The following is a 22,650-nucleotide window of genomic DNA, read 5'->3' on the forward strand; positions in this document are numbered from 1 at the left end:
AATCGTCCTGTGATATGTCTGTGTCATTATCAGGATCAGTAAAAGGGTCATTGTTGCCTCCCCATCCCCTAAATCATTCTCAACCTGTGGTAGTGGTGAGTTTGGTGGAAGTATAGGAGAATGTGCAGGAGAGACAGGCTTAGGAGGAAGAATAGTAGAAGAGTGTTGTGTTGGTGAAGTAGCACAGTCTTTTCTCTTTACAGGCACTGCAGAAATGCCTGCGGTGTCAAAGTTCCTCTTCTTTGGAACAGTAGCCACATGTCCTATTTTGGGGTCTATGTGGAGAGTTTTTTGGTTAGGATCGATAGGATCCGGTCGAAAAAGTTTTTCCTCTTCGGTAAACGCTTTGGCGCCGATTTCTTCGGGTCCGAGCAAGGTTTGGATTTCTGTTCCAGAGCCTTGGAAGGTGGTTTTGGGTCCTTCGGCTTCGATGTGGTGGCAGGAATCTTTTTCGGTTCCGAATGTTTTGGTTACAGATCCGAGGCATTTTGTTTCGGTGCCGACGTCTTTTTTGGGAGTAGGCTGTGCGCCCAGCTTTGGTGCCGATGGTGCCTGTGGAACACTGACATGCGGCTGGCTCGGTCCCGAGCTGCCGGAAGGCTTGTCCCTTATCTTCCGAGCCGGGCCCGGGGGAGGGGCTTCTGACGCTTGATTTCGGTCACCTTCTTGAGGTGGGGTTGGGGTAAGGGCAATTGTACTCACTTGTTGAACTGGAGTGAAGTGGTGGTCTGGGTCTGAGTCATCGGCTTCGGACACGATTTCCAGATCTTCAGAATCTTCCTACGGGACATCGGTGCCTTCATCGAAGGTGTTCACCGGTACCGTTGCTGCTCGCTGCACCATGATGTGTCGTCGGGCACGGCAATCATGGATGGTCTTTTAGGATCGAAAAGAGGCGCAGGCCTGGCAATTATTCTAGTTATGCTCAGGCGAGAGACACAGGTTACAGACCTTGTGGTGGTCACTGTGTGGGAATTTAGCTCCAAACTGGGGGCATTTTTTAAATGGAGTCCTTTCCATGAGCCGTACACCTGAACGGTGTCGATAGGCCCAGCGGCCCGCGTCAAAGAACGGAATGGAGTATTTGAGGAGCGCGTCAAAGATCACACGATCGAAAACAGTACCGTCGAGTTTAAGATAGTATGCGCATCAAAAAGGTTTGGAGAATTCGGTGCCGAAATGGAGCACAGAAGTTACATCCGAACCCGATGGCGGAAAAAAACAATCAGAGGATGTAGTCAATGCCCATGTGCACTATCGTCCAAGGGAGGAGTCACCGATCTTGTGACTACAAAAGACTCTTCTAAGACAACAACAAGGTGCAAGCATCCGAGCACAACACCAGATGGAGATCTATGCACAGTTTACGATCTGCACCTCATATACCTCAAACGTAAAAGTTTCAATATCTATGGCCGCGTGGAGTCGCGACCCCTCCCGACCACGAGCTTTATTCTAATTGGCTGTCAACACTCCAAACCAGGAAGTGTTGGCAGCCATCTTGTGACTCGGTAGAACATAGTCACAAGAAAAAAGAGAAATAAGCATGAAAAACAAGAAAAGGGGGCAGGGTAAAAACACCCTGACCCCATAGGCCTGCTCAGGGGTCCCACAAGGACCCCAGGGCAAAAAAACCCACATTTTTTTTTTTAAATCGGCTGAATTCAAGCTGGGTGCGCGAATCCGGACATTTTTTTTTTATATATATATATAAACAAATTCGCTATGTTTAAGCCCCTGGGTGGGCCAGGTCCCGGGGGAATGCAGAAAATTTATAGTCCAGGGAACGGCACCTCCCCGGGGCTATTTATATTTTTTTAATTATAGCGTGTGCGGAAGGGCTCAAGCCCCCATACACACTCCGGGGACCACCAACTCCCCGGGGCTTTGAAGATATAAACGCATGGTGGCACGTATCCCCCCTGCAGCCCCGGGGACCGCCACCTCCCAGGGCTCTTTTGTTTATAAACCTGTGCAGGGGGGGCTTGAGTGCCCCCACACGCCCCAGGGACCACCACCTCCCTGAGGCACTAACTATGCAAATGTGGGGATCCGTTATGGACCCCCGAGCCCCGGGGACCACCACCTCCCCGGGGTTTTGCAATTGTTGGGAGGGGGGCCACATGGCCCCCCTCCTGGAGCCCCAGATGGCCCTGGGGACCGCCACCCCCCCCAGGGCCGGCTCCTGCAGTGTCCGGGGGGGGGCCCGCCCCCAGGACACTGCTGTTTGCTATGGTAGGTACCATAGCAAACTATTTTGCTTAATTGAAGCGAGAGCAGGTTTAGAGCAGGGATACCTGCTCTCGCTTCAATGAAGCAAAGCAGGATTGCTTTTCCACAAGGGGAGCTGCATGTCAGCAGCTTCCCCTGTGAAAAAGCAATGCCAGCTCCCGCAGGAGGTGGGGAGCCAGCCGGCCCGGGGGATGGGGTCCCCGGGGCTCGAAGTGGCCTGGGAGGGTGGCCACATGGCCCCCCTCCCCTTTCAATATTTTGTTTTTAAAAGGCAGGCCCGCCCGGGGGATGGGGTCCCCGGGTCCAAAAGTGGCCAAGGGAAGGGAGGCCGTGCAGCCCCCCTCCCGAAAAAGTTTTTTAAAAAAAGGAACCGGCAAATCGCAGGAGCCCCCCCCCCCCTTCCCAGCACCACTGTGCAAACGCGCTCCGTGGAGCGTTTTAAGGTGGGGAATTAGTTACCCTTGAATCCTGAGAGTCCCTGGGGGCCATCTAGCTCACCAGGTACCTCTAGTATGCGCCACAGGGCTGCGTTGCAGAGAGGTGGTCGGAGGTCACGCCCCTTCCTACACCTCTCTGCAACGCAGCTGTGTGGCGCTTACTGGAGGTACCTGGTGGGCTAATTGGAGCTCAGGATTCAAGGGGACTTAATCCCTAACTTAAAACGCGGCACAGGGCGTGTTTGCACAGTGGTGAAGGGAGGGGGCGGGGCCTATTGTGACATGTGTGCATACATGTCCTATGGCATGTTTTAAGTTTGGGGGTTTAAGTCTACTTGAATCCGGAGGGTCCCTTGGGGCGTACTAGCCCACCAGGTACCTCCAGTAAGCGCCACAGAGTTGCGTTGCAGAGCGGTGTAAAAATGGTAATGGCTAAGACCACCTCTCTGCAACGCAGCCCTGTGGTGCTTACTGGAGGTTCCTGGTGGGCTAGTTGGCCCCCAGGGACCCTCCGGATTCAAGGGGACTTAATTCCCCAACTTAAAACGCTAGGGACGTCATAGTTAGAAATTAGCTTTTAAAAATAATAAACTTCGGGTCAACATAGCAGATGTCAGCAGGTATCGGTTTTCTCTTCGTTTTACACATTCATTATTCAACTGTCAACATGATTCATTTCAACGGAGTGCCTGTGTTAGGCATACACAGCAGTGTCTTCAACAAAGATGCCATTAAAACTTTCAAAGCAACTTGGCCGAAGATGTAAACAAACGGAGCCATAAGAGGGGAAGCAGGGCTGGCCAGGCAAAGTTAAGAAACAGAGATCCGAGATCAAAACATTCACCTCTTACTAAGAGTATTTATTTATGCAATTTCAGGCAACTTATTATCCTCACATGTACTACCTTTATGCGCATACGAGTTTATGTAAACTTTCTTTTATGCCGTTCCTATGATTTTAACAAAGAAATGAAGCGCAATATATAAAAATGTACATTGTAGCAGCAGCGTGTGGTTTAAAAGGCTGTGCTATACACAATACTTAATCTCAGTAGCAGATGACTTCACAATGCAGCCCTGGTATTGTAAGCAGAAAGCATGCCTGTGTTTGATCATAAAGTAGGTAAAAGTAGGCAAAAGCAAACAGATGACTGATGCGAGTGATCTTATGTTATCTCTGCCAGGCTGCTGCTCCCCCCTGGTGCCCCCTGCCAGGATCACCAGTAAAGGAAACAGGTGACTGAGCGCAGCCGCAGCTGCTTAAAGTTTGAAGGCATTTCACTCATTTTAATTGAAAGCCCGAGCCAAGCAGATTAGGAGGCACATGAGACACGCTGATCTTGCCAGGAGTGTCTGGTCTCACTCTAACAAGATCCCAGTACTTCAATGGCGCAGACATGCTCATTGTATGCTCAGAAAAAATCATGTTTCAAGTGTTTGACTTTTTTCCCCCCAAACACTTGAAATAGGTTTTAAAAAAGGATGTGGATCATCAGTTATAGGGCAAATAATAATTGAAGACAGAGAGGGCATCAGTCCCTTGTTTATTTGTTACTTTAATGCAGCTACTTAAATAATCTCTTTGTTCTTTAGAAGTTGTTCTTTAACAGAGGTCTGTGGAGGCAATAGGTGATGTCAGCAGCTCTGGTATGTGTTTCTTCTGGATGGAGGGAGTTACTTTTGTTTTCTTTAGGCGTAATTAGGGGCCACTTGGGCCATATGCTGTAGTGTGTCTTAATTTGTACAAATACACTGGAGCATTAGGAAGCCTCTGCTCTGCCTTGTAGACCACATGGCCCCAGCCACACTGCATTCTCCCTTTGCAGTACAACAAGTACTGATACCAGAAAACCCGGAGCAATGTTGGGCCTTTATTTAACCAATCATTGCTTTCAGGTGTTAGTTCGACTGGATCAACTAAGCCGACTCAAACCTACACATCCCAGAATACATTTTACAGTCAGTCTGGTAACGGTACAGTGAACGCTGCCTCATCACCATACCTGTCTTCGCATTCAAACGCCATAACTTCATCCCATGTCTTTCCGAAACCTGTTCCTTATTTTGTCCCTTGTCACTCATGTAAATCTAAATGTACCGGTATTTATAGAGCGCACAGCTACTTCCCTGAGGTAGTGTCCCGGCGCTGTCCGTATACCGCTTAGGAACCCTTCCTGGTTTTCCCTGTGAGTTTCCACTCCTGGGCACCCCCAGGGTGAAACCAGGCATCCCAACGCTTTTGGGGCCGTTGTGGAGATTAAGCAAGCTATTGCCCAGAGTCACAGAGTGGGACCCATGATTAGAATAGGCACCGAGGCGAGAATTATCAGGTCCGAGGAAATTGAGCCCAAGACCCGCCAAGGCGGGTAATGAACCCTGGTCCCAGGCCAGACCTCTGCATCAGGGTCTGCCGCTCTAACCATTTGAGCCACACTTCTCCTCTCTCTTACATATTTCCAAGTACATAGTTCCATATATTTATAAAACTTTATCCCTGGAAACTTTTTTTTTATCTCACTCCTGAGCCTGTCGTACCATTCATGTTTTATCTCTGGGCCTCTTATTCTAGTCAGAGCCGAGCCTTTCTCTTATCTCTTCTCCGTTCTGCATTACTGGACATCTTTAAAAATCTCTAGCCTGTCTCCACACACCCCTCTCTGTTGAGAGTGCCCGATTTGCCTTTCTCGCAACGCCCATTGTTTATAGTCAGCATCGTGTGATACCTTGTTCCAATATATAAAATGGATGCTGCCCCTTTCTTGCCGTAGTTTAATGTTACCTTGTAAATTGTTGCCCTACACTCCTATAAGAATGCATGTGGCCTGTTTGCATTCCCCCTGGGTAGTTCCCCATTGTTCATCAATATTCCCCGTCTCTTCTAAGTCCCATAGTACACATCTTCACTAAAGCAACAACATACATAAATGATAGTAAAGAAGGCAAGTTAAAGTGTATATTGTTTGGGGGGTGAACAAAATGCACAAAGCTAGCTTTGCTGCCATACCGAAAAAGCAGTCTCCAAAAAGGGGAAGGAACCTTAGTTTTTCAGTACAGATGGGCACGGTGCTATAGGTCTATTACCACTACACATATGACAACATTTCGAAACAAGCATTTGCAATGCAATAGGTCTCACATTTGCGAGAGTTTGAGCTATTAGCATTGTAAATGACAATGCCTTTTATTTATATGTTTTGAAAACCTGCAAGCAGTGCGTAAACATGCACTTTGTACTTCTAGTCCTTGCTTACAAGAAGCAAGGCTGGCAGTAAAAGAGGTGCAGTTACTGCCAGCCTTGTTTCTCGGAAGCAAGGACTTTAAGTACAAAGTTCGTGTTTACCCACTGTTTGCAGGATTTCAAAATACATAAATAAAAGGCATTGTCATATACAATGTTAACAGCTTAAACTCTCGCAAATTCGAGACCTATTGCATTGCAAATGCTTGTTGTGATTTGGTGTAAATCAGTTCAATAATTTCAGAGATATTTAAGTTTAAAAAATATAGATATCTAGGAGTCAAAATTCCTATTGAACCCCTACTGAAATTTGATTGGCTGCCAACACTTCAACCAGTAAGGGTTAGCAGCCATCTTGGGGCTCAGTTGAACTGAGTTACACAAAAAATAAAAATAAAAGGGGGCAGGGTAGAAACACCCTGAACACCTAGGTCTGTGGAGGGGTCAGGGTCAGTGGAGGGCATGTTTTTAAAAATGTTGGCAAGACCGGCAGACCAGGCCGAAAACATTTTATTTTTGACTAAGCGCAATACAGGTCCCAGGGCATTTGTAAATATAGGAGTGGGAGGCGGGGGCGAGCCCCACTCCTGGGGCTCATTAAGCCCCGGGGACCACTACCTCCCTGAGGTTTTTAAAAAAATATTAATGCCCCCGGGGACCACCACCTTCCCGAGGCTTTAATACAAAACCCCAGGGACGGCCACCTCCCCAGGGCTTCATTGTAATCTAATGCGGGGTGGGGGAGCCACCCTGAACTCCCACCCCTAGCGGCCCCGGGGAAAGCCACCTTCCTGGGGTTTTGATTAAAACAATGTGGGGGCAATGCAGAAATACTAACAAAGGTAATCCCTCATGTTACCTTCAATAAGTCCCACACTGCGGGATTGCGGAGAAGTCTTCGTGGTCCGCCCCCTTTCTCTACCACTCTGAAAACACACATCCTGGCACACTACTGGTTGGGTGATGAAGTCCCCTTGGCTGTTGAAGGCTGTTGAGGGTCCTTGGAGGTGAATAACCCCTCCTGTTACCTCCAGTAAGTCCCACACAGAGGGATTGTTAGGAGGTCTTCAGAGGCCACACCCCCTTTCTTCACCACCCTTCAAACACATCTCAAGGCGGACTACTGGTTGGGGAATGAAGTCCTCTTGGATGCTGAGAGCGCTTGGGAACCAAGAAGCAATCCTGTGACCTTCTGTAAGCTCTACACAGTGGGATTCCTGAGAGCTGGTCAGAGGCCCGCCCCTTTCTCCACAACTCCGCAAACACCTTTACTACTTAAAATACCATAGAAATTCACAAAAAACAAAAACAAAGGTTACAGGGACCTTATGGTTAGGAACTTAATTTTAATAAAACGTACAAATTCACTGGAAAATACCAAAGGTTACAGTGACGTTGGAGTTAGCCTCGGGTTTCACTTGTACTAAACTAGTGAAATTCAGCAGTTCTAGTTAGATGAGCTAACTATAACTCGTGCCCCCGCAATGCACTGCTTATGCCTCACATTTTATATCGCTCATGACATGGTCACTAACATCACTGATGATATTATCCACAAAAATCACTAACTCACCTACTCACACCCCCACAGAACCTTTCATACACTTACTCCCACACAACCATTCACAAACCCATTCACAGACCCATACCAGTACTTTCACACCCACTCACTGATTCCTATCTACACTCACAGCCACTTACCCATAGTTACACACACACTTACTTACTCATACATATACCAACATGTACTCAATCACCTATACAGCCACTCACTCACCCATAGTCACTCATATACCCCATAACTTACCTATACTGCCTTTCACAAACCCAGTTACTCACCCATATACCACCGATACATCCACTCACTCACCAGCCCCTCACACACATACTCACTAACCCATACAGCCCCTGACTCACCTACTCACTCATCCATACTGGCAGTCACACACTCTTCACCGACCCACACAAACAACCAATCAATCAATCACCCATACAGTCACTCACATACCCACTCGCACACCCATATAGCCACTTAGACACCAACTGACCGACTGATACAAACATTCACACAGTTATTAACCCATACGTTCACTGAGACACCTAATCACTCACTTGACTGTATAAGTGAGTGATTAGGTGTCTCAGTGAACGTATGGGTTAGTAACTGTGTGAATGTTTGTATCAGTCGGTCAGTTAGTGTCTAAGTGGCTATATGGGTGTGCGAGTGGGTATGTGAGTGACTGTATGGGTGATTGATTGGTTGTCTGAGTGTTTGTGTGGGTGGGTGAAGAGTGTGTGCCTGCCAGTATGGATGAGTGAGTAGGTGAGTCAGGGCACCCATTGAATCATCCATTCAGGCACTTATATATCCACAGATTCATGAGTGAAAACTGAGCAACTATAACATCCCTGTAATCTTTGTTTTTTCAGTGACTATATCTAGATCCACACACACGCACACTACAAATATACACACATACAAATTCCCCCTTAGAGTCTCCTTATGGCCCATACATCGCAGGTGCCCTGTGCAGGCCACGGGAGCCTCTTAGGCAGGGAAACCAGGGGTAGTGTGGAGGAGGGGGGCAACAACCAAACTGTTGACCAGCATGGAGGAACAGTGAACAAGGGAGCAATAGAGGAGGTTAAATTAAAAGAACTGGGGAGAAAAAGGCTGAGTGGACAGGGGCAAATAAGATGAGAAAGGCAAGTTATTGAATAATAAACATTGGACAACAAGGTCAATCAATGTTAATTGTTGGACTGGGCCATTTGTGGTTAAAGTTTCTTAAACGTTTTGCCTTTCTCCTAGACATTTTTCTGACATTATGTTGCCGACTTAGATGCTTTGGGCACTTTGCCACTGCTGATCAGTGTCAAAGTGCAAGTAATCCCTGTATAAAGTGCTATGGTAATTGGTTGTCCATAATTGGTATGTTTGCCTTCCTAGTAAAGTGTACTATGTGTGCCAGGGCTGGTAATGCAAATGTTACCTGTAGGCCTGCAGCACTAATTGTGCCACCCACAAAAGTAGCCTTAAAAAGAAAACTCAGGCCTGCCACTATAGGGCCTGCGCGCAGTTTGCGAACTGCCATGTTGTCTTGACAAGTGCACACACTTGCCAGGCCTTACCCGTCCCTTCCCTTCCCATGCACATCAGACACCCCTATGGTAGACCCAAGGTACCGCCCTGGGCAGGGAGCAGTGTCTGTGAAAGGTAGGACATGTACTGAAGTGTGTACCATGTCCTGAAAGTGAAATACTCTCCATTTCGTTTTTCACTGTTGCAAGGCCATCTTGCCCATAGGACAGAATGGGGAAGGCTGTGTAATATGTTTCCAGCCCATCACCCATAGGCTTAAGAACGAGAGGTGCAGTTTAGTGTGCCTAAACTCACAATCTGATAACACATCTTTTTATGAAAGTGGTTTTGAAATTGTGCGTTTAGAAAACATGCTTTTAGAAGTGGCTTTTTTTTGTTTTAACAATTCTGTGTGTCTCTGCCTGGCTGTGGAATGACTGGCTGGATTTGAATGTGATAGGATCTGGGAAATGTCTTGACCCAGGGGAGGAGTATGTGAGACACCAACAGGATGACCTGTATCTGGAGTGTAGGAGGGAGGAGTAGCCCCTGGAGGTGAAGAAGACTGGGTTGCTGCCATAAAACACCTCCACCTCATGCTGAGTGATTGAGGAACTAGATCCTCACTATCCAAGGAAGAAGGTGTCACTGACTACTTCGTGGTCAAGAGGAACCTCTGCCAAGGAAGAACAGCTGAAGAGACTGATGGAAAGGACTGACCCTTGCTGTGTGTTCAGGTGCTGGCTTGAAGTTTGCTGATTTAACTAAGGAGGGGCTAGGTACTTTTCTGTGTGCTGAGTCCCCCTGCTTGAAAGGACTTTGCTGAGTGCTGTGTCCTGAAGTAACTTGTCCCCAAGAGCCCGAGGAGTGCTGGCTCTCTGTTGTGGAAGCTCAGGAACATCAAAGTTTCCAAGTGTGTCTCCGCGATGCTTTGTGCATGTGCTTTTTGAAGCCTGAGATAGTCTTAAGCATTGCCCCGGGACTGTGTGACTCGAAGCCCAACCGAGTCTCAGCGACGATTTGTGCGTGTGCAGCCTGAGACTACCCTGGGATCCGTGGTGCTAGTAGGAAAGTGACCCGTGACTGCAGTGCCCTCGCTGTGTGAATCATCGTCCACGCTGCTGTGTAGCTGTTTGTGGCCCGAGCCGGCATCGTAACAGAGGCTGCCTCACCCAAATTGCTTGTGGAAAGTCTTGACACTCTTGAGCCCTACATCAGGCATCTGCTAGATGTGTCTTTTAGTACACACACGGTGCCTGATGGTTGGAAACAGGCAGTGGTGCTTTCCCTGCAGAAGAAGCCCAACGTCAGTATGGAGAAACTGGACAATCTCCGTCGCATATCGCTGCTACCTGCATTTGGCCAAAGTGGCTGAGAAGGCTGTTAATCTTCAACTTATGGCCTATGTGGAGGAAGCCAATCTCCTCCACCCAACGCAGTTTGGGTTTAGATCGCTCCACTCAACTGAATCAGCCTTGCTTATGGCCATTGAGACCATCAGACAATGAGTAGATGAGGGACAGACTATGGCTCTCATCCTCCTGGACCTGAGTGCCGCCTTTGACACTGTAGCACATTTCACCTTGCTACAGTGTCTGAATAAGGGAGGGGTCTCAGGCGCAGCGCTAAAGTGGCTTCAGTCCTTTCTGACGAACCGCAGGTTCCAGGTCAGACAGGGAGATGACTTTTCCAGCGCAAGAGATTTGGATCAGGGTGTGCCCCAGGGCTCTACCCTGAGCCCCACCCTATTCAATCTCTATGTCTCGCCTGAGGCGAGTATAGTCGAGGGATATGGAATGCAGATTGTGTCATATGCCGATGACAGACAACTGGCTATCTCGCTATCTCGGGCTCCTGATCTGAAGGCGCCCAACTTCAGAGCTTGCATGCAGGAGCTTGCCTCCTGGATGGATAACAACTGCCTGAAGTTGAATGGTAGCAAGACTTAGGTGCTCGTGGTGGGGGGGGCCTTCGGTGTGGTCATCGGCATGGTGGCCCCCTTGCCTAGGACCAGTCCCTAAACCATGCCAACAGGCTAAGAACCTGGGTGTATGGGTTGAATCGGACCTCACATTTGCTCCTCAGATCAGTCGTGTGGTGGGGGCCTGTTTTGGTATCCTAAAAGGTCTTCGTAAAATCATTGACCTTCTCCACTCTGAAGCTAGAAGGACGCTGGTGTACGCCCTGGTTACCTCACAACTAGACTATGGCAACCTATTGTATTTAGGGGCCACGGTTAAGAACCTTGACCGTTTGCAGGTGCTGCAAAACGCAGCTGCTCGGCTGGTCCTGAGGCTTCCAAGGAGAGCTGCGTCGAAATCTGCTCTGGAGGCTCTTCATTGGCTACCGGTTAGGAAGAGGATTGTGTACAAAGCTCTATGCACATGTCATCGGATCATTCAGGGTAGAGGGCCTAGACCTTTGCAAGCCTTAATTACGACCTATTGGCCTGCCCACTCCCTCCGGTCCACAGGCACTGGCTTGCTGGTGACCCCCAAAATTAAAAAGGCCCATATGGGCGGTAGATCGTTCCGGCTCCTGGCAGCTAAGAGCTGGAACAAAGTTCCCGGTGAGCTGCGTCTGGAACCTAGGTTCAGAAGCAAGCTTAAAACCATCCTGTTCCTGCAATAATATGTAGGGGTGTTCCAGCACAGGAAGAGGTGGGGTGCCTGCAATATAGTGGGGGCCTCTCACTCACCATAGCGTGGGGACACGCCGGTGTGCGTAACCAGGCGCTTTATAAGACTCTTTATTATTATTAATATTATTATCAAGATGGCTGCCACTGGCCCGGGCCGCAACATGCTGAATGATTTCATAAAAGCTAAGGAAGACGTGAGGTCATCTTGCAAGAGGAATCTGCCCAAGATAGTCAGCAACCGAGAAGAAGAGAGAAAAAGAGAGAAAAAGAGAGAAAAAGAGAGAAAAAGAGAGAAGAAGAGAGAAGAAGAGAGAAGAAGAGAGAAGAAGAGAGAAGAAGAGAGAAGAAGAGAGAAGAAGAGAGAAGAAGAGAGAAGAAGAGAGAAGAAGAGAGAAGAAGAGAGAAGAAGAGAGAAGAAGAGAGAAGAAGAGAGAGGAGAGAGGAGAGAGGAGAGAGGAGAGAGGAGAGAGGAGAGAGGAGAGAGGAGAGAGGAGAGAGGAGAGGGGAGAGGGAGAGGGGAGAGGGGAGAGGGGAGAGGGGAGAGGGGAGAGGGGAGAGGCGAGAGGAGAGAGGAGAGAGGAGAGAGGAGAGAGGAGGAGAGAGAGAGAGAGAGAGAGAGAGAGAGAGAGAGAGAGACAGCGCATCCCCCAGGTAAGGCTTGGACTCCGGTCCGGAGCCACAAGCGTGTGCGGCCTGGGAAGGCGCATGAGGAGTACCGGAGTGCTCTCATCTTTCTCCCTGTTGCATCACGTTAGACGCGCTGAGTCCTCGAACGGCCTGGACCTGCCCGGCAGTACCGGGCCGCCCTCGGAGGTTCAGGACTGTTATCTGTGGTTGGGGCCTAGTGGTGCCCGTGCTAATCACTTCGATTGGCCTTGTATTATTCCTTTATTACGAACTTCTTTATTACGTGCATTGAGGATTTAATTATTCCCGCATTACGAACTGCTTTATTATTTGCATTAAGGAGTGCATTATACTTGCATTAACTGCCTGAATACGTGCATTGAGGAGTGAGTTATTCTTGCATTACGAACTGCCTGATTACGTGCATTGAGGATTGAACTATTCCCGCATTACTAACTGCCTGATTACGTGCATTAAGGATCGCATTATTCTTGCATTACGAACTGCCTGATTACTTGCACTGAGGATTGCATTAGTCTTGCATTACAAACTGAATTAGGGTGACAATACGAATTGCTTTACGAACTGCATAGCATTGCATTAGGACTGCATTTGAACATTGTGAACTGCTCATTAGTACCGCAAGAACCTACAAGTGTTTGTTGACCTTATAACCGGCAAAGTAAAATATTACAAATACACATATGTTGGATTCTTATCATTTGGTCTTACCGTATTTTTCTTCTTGATAAAGATACCGATATTTTCATACATCAGTGTGGTGTCCATTTGTGGTGTTATCACTGGGAGTGTGGTTGCAAATACTTTGCACATTGCCGTGAAGATAAGCCTGGCTGCTCGTGCCAAGCTACGAGGGGGTGAGCAGAGATTATCAAAGAAGGTGTCCCTCCTTTCCCGGACTAGAAGCGAGGGTCCCTATTTGGACTAAGGCAACTGCTTTAGCCAACTAGACCCCAGTTTGAACAGTAAGCAACGGACGGGACCAAATCCAAAAGAGGTCTTTCAACATAGTTAAGAACTAAAAAGCAGTTGGAGTCCTGCAGCATGATTTGAATTTTACACAATCTCCTTGCACCAGGCATTGTGAGTTTACCAGGCAACTGTAATAAGTTGAATAAATATCACTTTATTTTCCCATAACACTGACAGGTTTTAGAGAATTTGTGTAAAAGTAATGGTTCTCAAGGAAGGTAGCACTGGGCTGTTTCTAGTCTGGTGCACCCACAGCATATGCACAAAGGAGTGTCAGATCCTGCATCTGGCTTCATTCCGCCTTCATGTAGCTGTAATCAGACACACAAAATTAAAGGAAATGCCCAGAAATGTCTGCACATGAGCACAGGAACCACAATCCCGCCCTTCACACCTCCCAATCTCCCAAACCTGCAGGATTCAGGAACAAGTAATCAGAAGTCCATCCACAATGAGACCCTCTTCCAATTACAAATGGGAACCCTGTCTCTATACCTTCCCAACCCATCATCTGGTAATCTATAGGAAAGGAGGCAAATGTTGCATTTACACTTCCACGAGAACGGGAACCCTAGCAGGACATCAGCCTCCATCCAATACAGAGCTATAAACATAATTTACATATGGTTACTTCTTAGAGGAACACCAAACAAGATAGTAACTTTGTTGATGAGGCCAGAGATGAACCGGCAATAATCAGCATAGAGAGCAAGAAAGGAAGTCTACATGCAAATGTGTCATAAAGACTGTCCAGGTGCGAATTCAAGTATAATTCATAGGCAGAAAACATTGGTTGCTGATAAAGACACCCTCCAATAAGTATGATATTTTAATTGATTTATAGAACTCCAGATGACAAACAAGTTGTTTTAGACTCGAGGCATGATTAACGCATAACTGCCCACTGGTGTCCGGAAAAGGAAATTATTCTCCTAGCCACCTTTTCTGATTGTTTATTTTCCAAAATCTATTTCCTTTACCCCCTACTATTGTACACCCCCAAAAGTGTCAAACTCTCTACTCCCAACCAATTTGGGCACATCCTGAGAATCAAACTGGCTTTTTAGGTATTTATTTTATTTAAGTAAACAGTTATGATTTTTAAGCTTTAGCAATGTTCAGTTTAATTTCATTCAAACATCGCCTATATGAACGCTGTTTCAAATTAAACACATTTGAAAAACAAATCTGCAGATTAAGGAAAACAGAACTAGCTTGCAACTAAATGCACAAAGACAGTGGATCTTCTTATGAAGGCTGTGACCTGAATGGAGATTCTCAAAGGTTATGTTATGTTACATAGGCTTATAAAGCGCGCTGCTAACTAAGGGTGTCCTGGCGCTAATCACTATCTACCTGGTACCCACCGCCCCTGACTCAGACTGAGACTAAGCTGAAAACAGCCAAGTTTTCAGATCTTTCCTAAACGACAGGAGCTCATAATTTGGATGAAAGTCACATGAAGCTGGGATTCACCAGATCTTTGAAGCCCCCTCAACACCAGTCTGGTTCATAGTAGTTTTAGAGCCCATGCTGTTCAAACAATATACATGCACATACAAATCCACAAATAGTTTTTTTTGGTATCTTTTTATGTAAAAGAAACAAGCAGAAAATGTTTTTTAACAAATATTTTTTTTAGGTTTGACACACAAAGTGGTTTAGAGAGAAAATATAACTATACCCATGAGAATCTTGTCTTTAGCAAATTCTAACTCCTTCATGGTGACCATCTCCTTCCCATCAACAGCTGCTTTTAATGCAGACTGATTCACCAGATTTTCGAGTTCTGCTCCAGAGAAGCCCACTGTACCTCGAGCTATTATTTCTGGATCAATAGCTGTGTCGAAAAAAAGAACGATAGCTTCATATTGCACAGCAATTTCACCAGTGGCAAACCATATTAAATAATGGTAAAAAATTTTTTTAAGGGGGAGGTAAGGAGACAGGACAGACAGAGAGCAGAGAGAGAGAGAGAGCAGAGAGAGAGAGAGAGCAGAGAGAGAGAGAGAGAGAGCAGAGAGAGAGAGAGAGCAGAGAGAGAGAGAGAGAGAGAGCAGAGAGAGAGAGAGAGCAGAGAGAGAGAGAGAGCAGAGAGAGAGAGAGAGCAGAGAGAGAGAGCAGAGAGAGAGAGAGCAGAGAGAGAGAGCAGAGAGAGAGAGCAGAGAGAGAGAGAGAGAGCAGAGAGAGAGAGAGCAGAGAGAGAGAGAGAGAGAGAGAGCAGAGAGAGAGAGAGCAGAGAGGCAGAGAGAGAGAGAGCAGAGAGAGAGAGAGAGAGAGAGAGAGAGAGAGAGAGAGAGAGAGAGAGAGAGAGAGAGAGAGAGAGAGAGAGAGAGAGAGAGAGAGAGAGAGAGAGAGAGAGAGAGAGAGAGAGAGAGAGAAGGTAGGAGGGAGGGAGGAGAATGTATGTCAGCTCCTCTCAAAGGTTTCTCTTCAGCCACTTCTAAGGATGAAATCGTACCTTTTGTTTGCTTTGCCTGGTTGGAGTTAGACAGAAGAGTAAAGAAAATACTTCATGCTTATGAAAGACACACATTTATGCCTAAATTGCTGACTTGCAAGTCTCAAATAAAGCGACCAACATATGAGATTCTGACCTAAATAATACCCAATTTAGTGAGAATCGTTGTATTGTATCTACTTCAGGAGATGATAAAAAGCTGATTCAGTAGTCGTAAGAGCAGGACTAGTGGCATGCAGTTTGCCCATAAAACTCACTAGAAAGGACTACTCTCCCCAAGATATTTTGCCATCTCCAGTAAAAATTGATATGACAATACAAACATGATAACAGTTCCATTCTCTAGAACAATCCACTTACTCTCATCACACTTTATTTTATTCAGGTACCATTGCAAAATCTCTGTTCGACCTTTCACATCTGGTCTGGGAACTGTAACTTGCATATCAAAACGACCAGGACGTATTAGAGCACTTAAAAACAAAACAAAAGACATAAGTTACAAAAGTTACAAGATATAATTAAAAATACCATCTTTAATTTTATCAGTGTTATCTGTTACTTCATAAATGAAAAATGTATCATGCAGTAAATTTTTTATTTACCAGAAGAACAAGTTACTTACCTTCGGTAACGATATATCTGTAAGAAACAGTAGTTAGTATTAGATTTCTTAACTTAGAATATCCCCAGGCGTCAGACTGGATCCGGAAATTTTTGCGTAGCAGTACCCTTGCGCGTCGGTAGGCGTCGTCTGCGGCTCTGCGTCAGTTCAGTAGACTTCTTAGACACAGCTTTTCCGCGCCAGAAACGCAGAGCCATGTTAAAAACCAACACTGGTGCCATTGAAACTAGGGCCCTGAAAGGGGATGACCTTAACCCTAGATATCAGTTCGCAGAACGGGGAGGATGGGTGGGGCGGTAAGGAATCTAATACTAACTACTGTTTCTTACAGATATATCGTTACCGAAGGTAAGTAACTTGTTCATCTGAAAGAAACAGGTTAGTATTAGATTCCTTACCTTAGAATAGATACCCCAGCAATACCAACCCCGGAGGTGGGTCTGCGGACCAATAATCACACCAGAAAGTCCTGGAGAACGGAACGGCCAAAGAAGCCATCCCTCCGGACTTGGCTGTCCAGGCAGTAGTGTCTTGCAAACGTGTGCAGGGATGCCCACATAGCTGCCTGACAGATGTCCTGCAAGGGGACTCCCCCGCCCAGGGCAGTGCTAGCCGCCGTGGCCCGAGTGGAATGGGCCCTCAGCCCAACAGGAGGCTCTTTCCTCGCCAAGGAGTAACATGCCTTGATACACAAGACTACCCACCGAGAGATGGTTCTCTTGTGCACCGCCCGTCCCTTCTTAGCGCCCACGTAACCAACAAAGAGTTGGTCATCCACCCGGAACTGGCGTGTGCGATCCAAATAGAAGGAAATCGCACGTTTTGGGTCCAGACGGTGGAGCCGCTCTTCCTCTTTAGAGGGATGCGGAGGCGGAAAGAAGGTGGGCAAGGTGATAGACTGCCCGATGTGGAAGGCCGTGACAACCTTGGGCAGGAAAGATGGCCTAGTCCGCAACACAACCTTGTCCGGATGGACAGAAAGGAAAGGGGGTTTAGATAAAAAAGAGCCTGGAGCTCACTCACTCTCCTGGCAGAGGTGATGGCAACCAGGAAAGCCGTCTTTAGAGTAAGAAGGCGGAGAGGGCAGTTATGAAGTGGCTCGAAGGGAGCACACATCAAAAAGGTAAGAACAAGGTTCAAGTCCCACTGAGGCATCACAAACGGAACAGGAGGGAACATGTGTGTGATGCCCTTCAGAAAACGAGTTACAATAGGGGACTTGAACAAGGAAGGTTGATCAGGCAGCCTTAGAAAGGCTGAAAGGGCAGAAAGGTAGCCCTTGATAGTGCCCAGAGCAGAGCCCTGCTGGGCAAGAGAAAGAAGGAAGAGAAGAACCTCAGAAAGAGGGGCAGAAAGTGGATCCACAGACTTTGCTGTGCACCATGCCACAAACTTATTCCACCTGCAGGCGTATACCGATTTTGTGGAGGGACGCCTGGCTGCCAGAATGACATTACAGACTTCAGGAGGCAAGTCAAATGACCTCAACTGTCGCCGCTCAATCTCCAAGCATGGAGGTGGAGACTGGACAGGTTCGGGTGTAGGAAAGTCCCCTGCTGCTCGACAGAAGGTCCTCCTGAAGAGGCAGACGAACCGGGGGATCGACTGACATACTGAGTAGCTCTGGATACCAGTACCTTCGTGCCCAGTCCGGAGCCACAAGGATGACTTGGGCCCGGTCGCGTTTGATCTTCTTCAGCACTCTGGGCAGAAGTGGTATAGGCGGAAAGGCGTACAACAGACCGCAACTCCACTCGCGACGAAAAGCGTCTCCGAGCGAGTGCCGCCTTGGAAATTCCAACGCGCAGAACTGATGACATTGCGCGTTCTCTTCTGTGGCGAATAGATCTAACCAAGGCTCTCCCCACAGCTGAAAGAGGCCTTGCGCCATGTCCGAGTTCAGACGCCATTCGTGATCCATCATGCACCGACGGCTGAGTTCGTCCGCCTTGGTGTTCAGGGAACCTGCCAGGAGTTGAACCACCAGGGTCACGCCCTGATGTTCCAGCCACTGCCAGAGGCGCATAGCCTCCTGGCAAAGGGTACACAACCCCACCCCGCCCTGTTTGTTGCTGTACCACACGGCGGTGGTGTTGTCCGTGAACACCTGCATCACACTCCCCCGGACAGAGGGGTGGAATGCCTTTAGTGCTAGACGAATCGCCCGCAGATCCAAAAGGTTGATATGGAGCTGGGACTCCACCGGAGACCAGAGGCCTCTGATCTCCGCCTCTCCCATGTGGCCTCCCCAGCCCTGGAGGGACGCGTCCGTCACAACTACGTGCTCCGGTTGGCGTAGAGAGAAGGATCTGCCGCTGACCCAATCGCGGTCCGTGAGCCACCACTGTAGGTGTCTTGCAGTGCCCTCCGAGATCAGGACATGGTCAGATAGCTTGCCCTAATGCTGGGCCCACTGAAACTTCAGGTCCCACTGCAGAGCCCGTAACCGCCACCGGGCGTGATGCACCAGAAGGATGCAGGAGGCCATCAGCCCGAGAAGCCGCAGCGTCAACCTGACCGAGACCCGGGATAAAGGCTGAAAGAGTAGAATCAGAGCCTGAATATCCCGAACCCGCTGTTCGGGAGGATAAACCCGAAACTGCGCTGAGTCAAGAACCGCTCCGATGAAGAGGAGCATCTGAGAGGTGTGACTTCGGCACATTGATGGAGAACCCCAGCATGTGCAGGAGGTATGCCGTCGTCTGGGGGTGGCTGACGACTGTCTGGGGCGAGCCCGCCTTCAACAACCAGTCGTCGAGGTAGGGGAAGACTGAAACTCCTAACCTGCGCAGATGAGCTGCGACCACCGCCATCACCTTTGTGAACACCCGTGGGGCGCTGGTAAGGTCGAAGGGGAGCACGGTAAACTGAAAGTGCTCGCGACCAACCGTGAACCGCAGCTAGCGCCGGTGGGCCGGCAGGACGGGGATGTGAAAAAAAGCGTCCTACAAGTCCAACGCTACCATCCAGTCCCCTGGGTCCAGGGCAGCCAAGACCTGAGCCAGACTCAGCATTTTGAACTTCTCCTTCCGGAGGAAACCGTTGACGTTCCTTAGGTCCAAGATAGGGCGTAGGCCCCCTTTGCCCTTCTTGGGTACCAGAAAGTAGTGGGAGCAACAACCACACCCTACTTCTGGCCCAGGAACGCGCTTGACCAAGAGGGCCGTAACTTCCTCCTGCAGAGGTCGCAAATGATCCCCCGATACACGGTGGTTCTGCGGTGGCATGGCTAGAGGGGTCGCCTCGAAGGGGAGACAGTAGCCCCGTCGGATGATTTGCAGCACCCCCCTGTCCGACGTGACAGTGCGCCTGTGGATGAGGTGATGGCGAACCCTGCCCCCCACTGGCGTCACATGGGCCTTGAAGCACGGACTAGGAGGGTTTTGAGGCGGATGCTGCGGGGGAAGGTGTGGACTGGCCTCGCCGTTGTCCCCGACCGCCTCCACGGCGGTTTCCACGGCCGCCACCGCATTGGATGTTAGTCTGAGGTACGTGGCTGGCAGCACGTGTGGGGGCGCCCCTTCCTTGGCCACGAAAGGAGCGAAAGGCCCCCGTTAGCTGGCGCTGGGCCGAGAGGCCCATGGACCTGGCCGTAGCCCTGGAGTCCTTAAAGCGCTCAAGAGCATGGTCTGTCTTGTCGCCAAAAAGGCGACTGCCATCAAACGGCATGTCCATGAGTGTATTCTGGACAACAGCCGGGAAGTTGGCAGACCTCAACCAGGCGTGGCGACGAATCGCCACCGTCGTTGCCATCGCTCTGCCCAGTGAGTCGGTGGTATCCAATCCACAGCAGATAGAATAACGTGCCGCATCTCAGCCTTCCACAAGGGCTTGGCCGAGTTTAGCCTGTACCTCCAACGGGCATTCTGGCAGCACGTCCGTGACCGTATCCCACAGAGAATGGGTGTAACGGCCCAAGAGGCACGCGGTGTTGGAAGACCGCAGTCCCAGACTCAGGGAGGAGAATACCTTCTTGCCGTATTGCTCGTACCTCTTGGATTCTCTGTCAGGCAGAGCTGACGGAAATGCGGTCTGGGAATTCAAATCCTGAATAACCAGGCTCTCAGGGTGGGGTGGGTGGACAGGAAACAAGGGTCGCCCGGGGCCGGGCGGTGGCGTGTTGCCACGTTCCTATCTACAGGCGAACCCGTAGCGGGCCTGGACCAAGTGCCCAAAAGAACGTTGGTCAAGGCCTCATTAAACGGCAGAAGAGGCTCAGCCGAGCTTGACTGCGGTTTAAGGACCTCAGTGAGGAGGTTAGTCCTCACGGCCGCGACGGGGAGTTCAAGGCCCAAGGCCTTGGCCGCCAGCGTCAGCACCACACTGTAGGTTGACCCCTCCTCCGTAGCCATGGAAGGAGGTGAGACAAAACCAGTGTATGGCGAGGTATCCAGACCACTGGCATCCCCGAGTCCACCTGTCCAGTACACTCCCATGTCAGAGGGTCCTCAGACCCCTCCCAATTCTCCTCATCACCCATCTCCTGATATTCAGGGTTGTCAAATGATGGGGCCGGTTCATTGAAGTAGAACTCTCCAAACGGCGTCGAAAGCGGCGCCCAGCGGCGCCGTTCCGGGGCCGGAACCGGATCGAGGGAGGCATCGGGGACGGCGCCGCCCGAAGACGGCGCCGGAGGGGACACCTGAGGGACCGGCCCCGGAACCGGATCCAGTGGGTGCCTGCGTCGCCGGGCCCGAACGCGCCGGGGCCGAAGCACCAGACGGCGTCGGGGCCGAAGCCCCAGACCCGCTAGGGCCCCCAGACGGGTCCGCTGGGCCCGAAGGCGCCGCGGAGCCCATCTGAGGAGTGAGGGGCCTCATGGCCATGAGGAACCGCTCCATCTCCTCCGGCGTCGCGTGCGTCCCGGAGGGTATGGGGCCGGACGCGACGCTCGCGACTCAGACGGAGCCGCGTGGGCGGGGTGTCACCCGGACCCCCGGCCGCGTCGCGCAAGCGTCGGGGGGAGTCGGAAGAGCGATGACGTCTCTTCGACTTCTTGTGCTTACCTGACGACTTCGACCCTGAGGAGGGATGTCGACTCCCGGAGCTATGATGGCTCCGATCCCGCGACCGGTCCCTCGACCTCCGTCCGGACCGGGGCCGACTGCCGGAGTTCCAGTCGCTTGCGGGACCGCTACCGCCTAGCTTTCGAAGTCAGGGCCCGGCAATCGGAACAGGTCTTGTCGTCGCGGTCAACGCCGAGACAGTGGAGACACCGACAGTGAGGGTCGGTGACCGACATAAGTCGGTCGCAGTCCTCACAGCGTTTAAAACCTGCCATCCCTATCGGCACCGTTCGGAGTCGAAGACTCGAAAAATGATCAAAAGGGATCAAAAAAGTTTAGTCAAAAAATGACTAAGGTACTACTTTTTCCGGATCTGCACTGCTGGCGCGGAAAAAAGAAGAACTGACGCCAGCACGCGGAGGCGGCGTCTAAGTACTCCGAAGACGTCATCACGGGGCCCACGAAGCCGACGACGGACACGGAGCCGCAGACGACGCCTAGCGACGCGCAAGGGTACTGCTACGCAAAAATTTCCGGATCCAGTCTGACGCCTGGGGATATTGTAAGGTAAGGAATCTAATACTAACCTGTTTCTTTCAGATAGGGGACCCTCGCCCTAGTAGAATAAAACTAGGAACTTCACTGGCATACATATATATGATGAGAACTGAAGAAGGGTCCGCATTTGGAGTACCAATCCCTCCTTTGAGCCGTAGTCTCACAATGGTTCACAAATTTAAATTCCGCTTGTGGAAATAATAATAATACAAAAACTCCTTTTGTTCTCAGATTATTCAAATGTTCATCTTTAATTATATCATTCCATTGTTGCTTCACAATGTGCGTAATTCATGCGTATTGTTTTCTTTTTCAAATTAAATCTCCTTCATACACATTGGTCTGATTCGAAAATAAGTAAATAACAAGGAGGCCCCCTTCTGTTTAAGGTCTGGGACCAGTGGAAAAAAATCAAGGAAAAGCACAGAAGTCCCTGAAGGAGCCACAGAAATGGTCTCAGGTATTCAACAATGCCCATATGTTACCTATATTTTATGATAATACCATTCTCACAATGATCAAAACCTCCAATTCCCTACAGAGTACCTCAATGCGTGTCATAGATACAACAACTGGATAATTACAGCTCACAATCGTATAAAATTCGAACAATTTTGCAATAACTCAACATATAATTAATTAAACAAGTGAAACCAAACAGAGAAAAATTATTCTGGAAAATTGAGGAATGTTATGTATTTTTATTCAGTGGTTTTTCCAATTACAATTCCGTGCACCAGACTGGACAGA

At 49.2% G+C, this 22,650-nt stretch overlaps 1 protein-coding gene across 1 annotated transcript in view; it reads right to left on the reverse strand.

The window, feature by feature from the left end:
- Positions 1-22,650, reverse strand: part of YME1L1 (YME1 like 1 ATPase) — a 478,651-nt gene that overhangs the window by 197,251 nt on the left and 258,750 nt on the right. Inside the window, exons 13-14 of the mRNA XM_078663402.1 lie at positions 16,072-16,184; positions 14,935-15,090 (exon numbers count right to left, since the gene is read on the reverse strand). Of these exons, the coding sequence (XP_078519528.1) occupies positions 14,935-15,090; positions 16,072-16,184 (269 nt within the window). The remainder of the gene's footprint in view (positions 1-14,934; positions 15,091-16,071; positions 16,185-22,650) is intronic.

This window comes from Lissotriton helveticus, chromosome 10 (assembly GCF_964261635.1).
Source record: "Lissotriton helveticus chromosome 10, aLisHel1.1, whole genome shotgun sequence".
In the NCBI taxonomy this organism is placed as follows: Eukaryota; Metazoa; Chordata; class Amphibia; order Caudata; family Salamandridae; genus Lissotriton; species Lissotriton helveticus.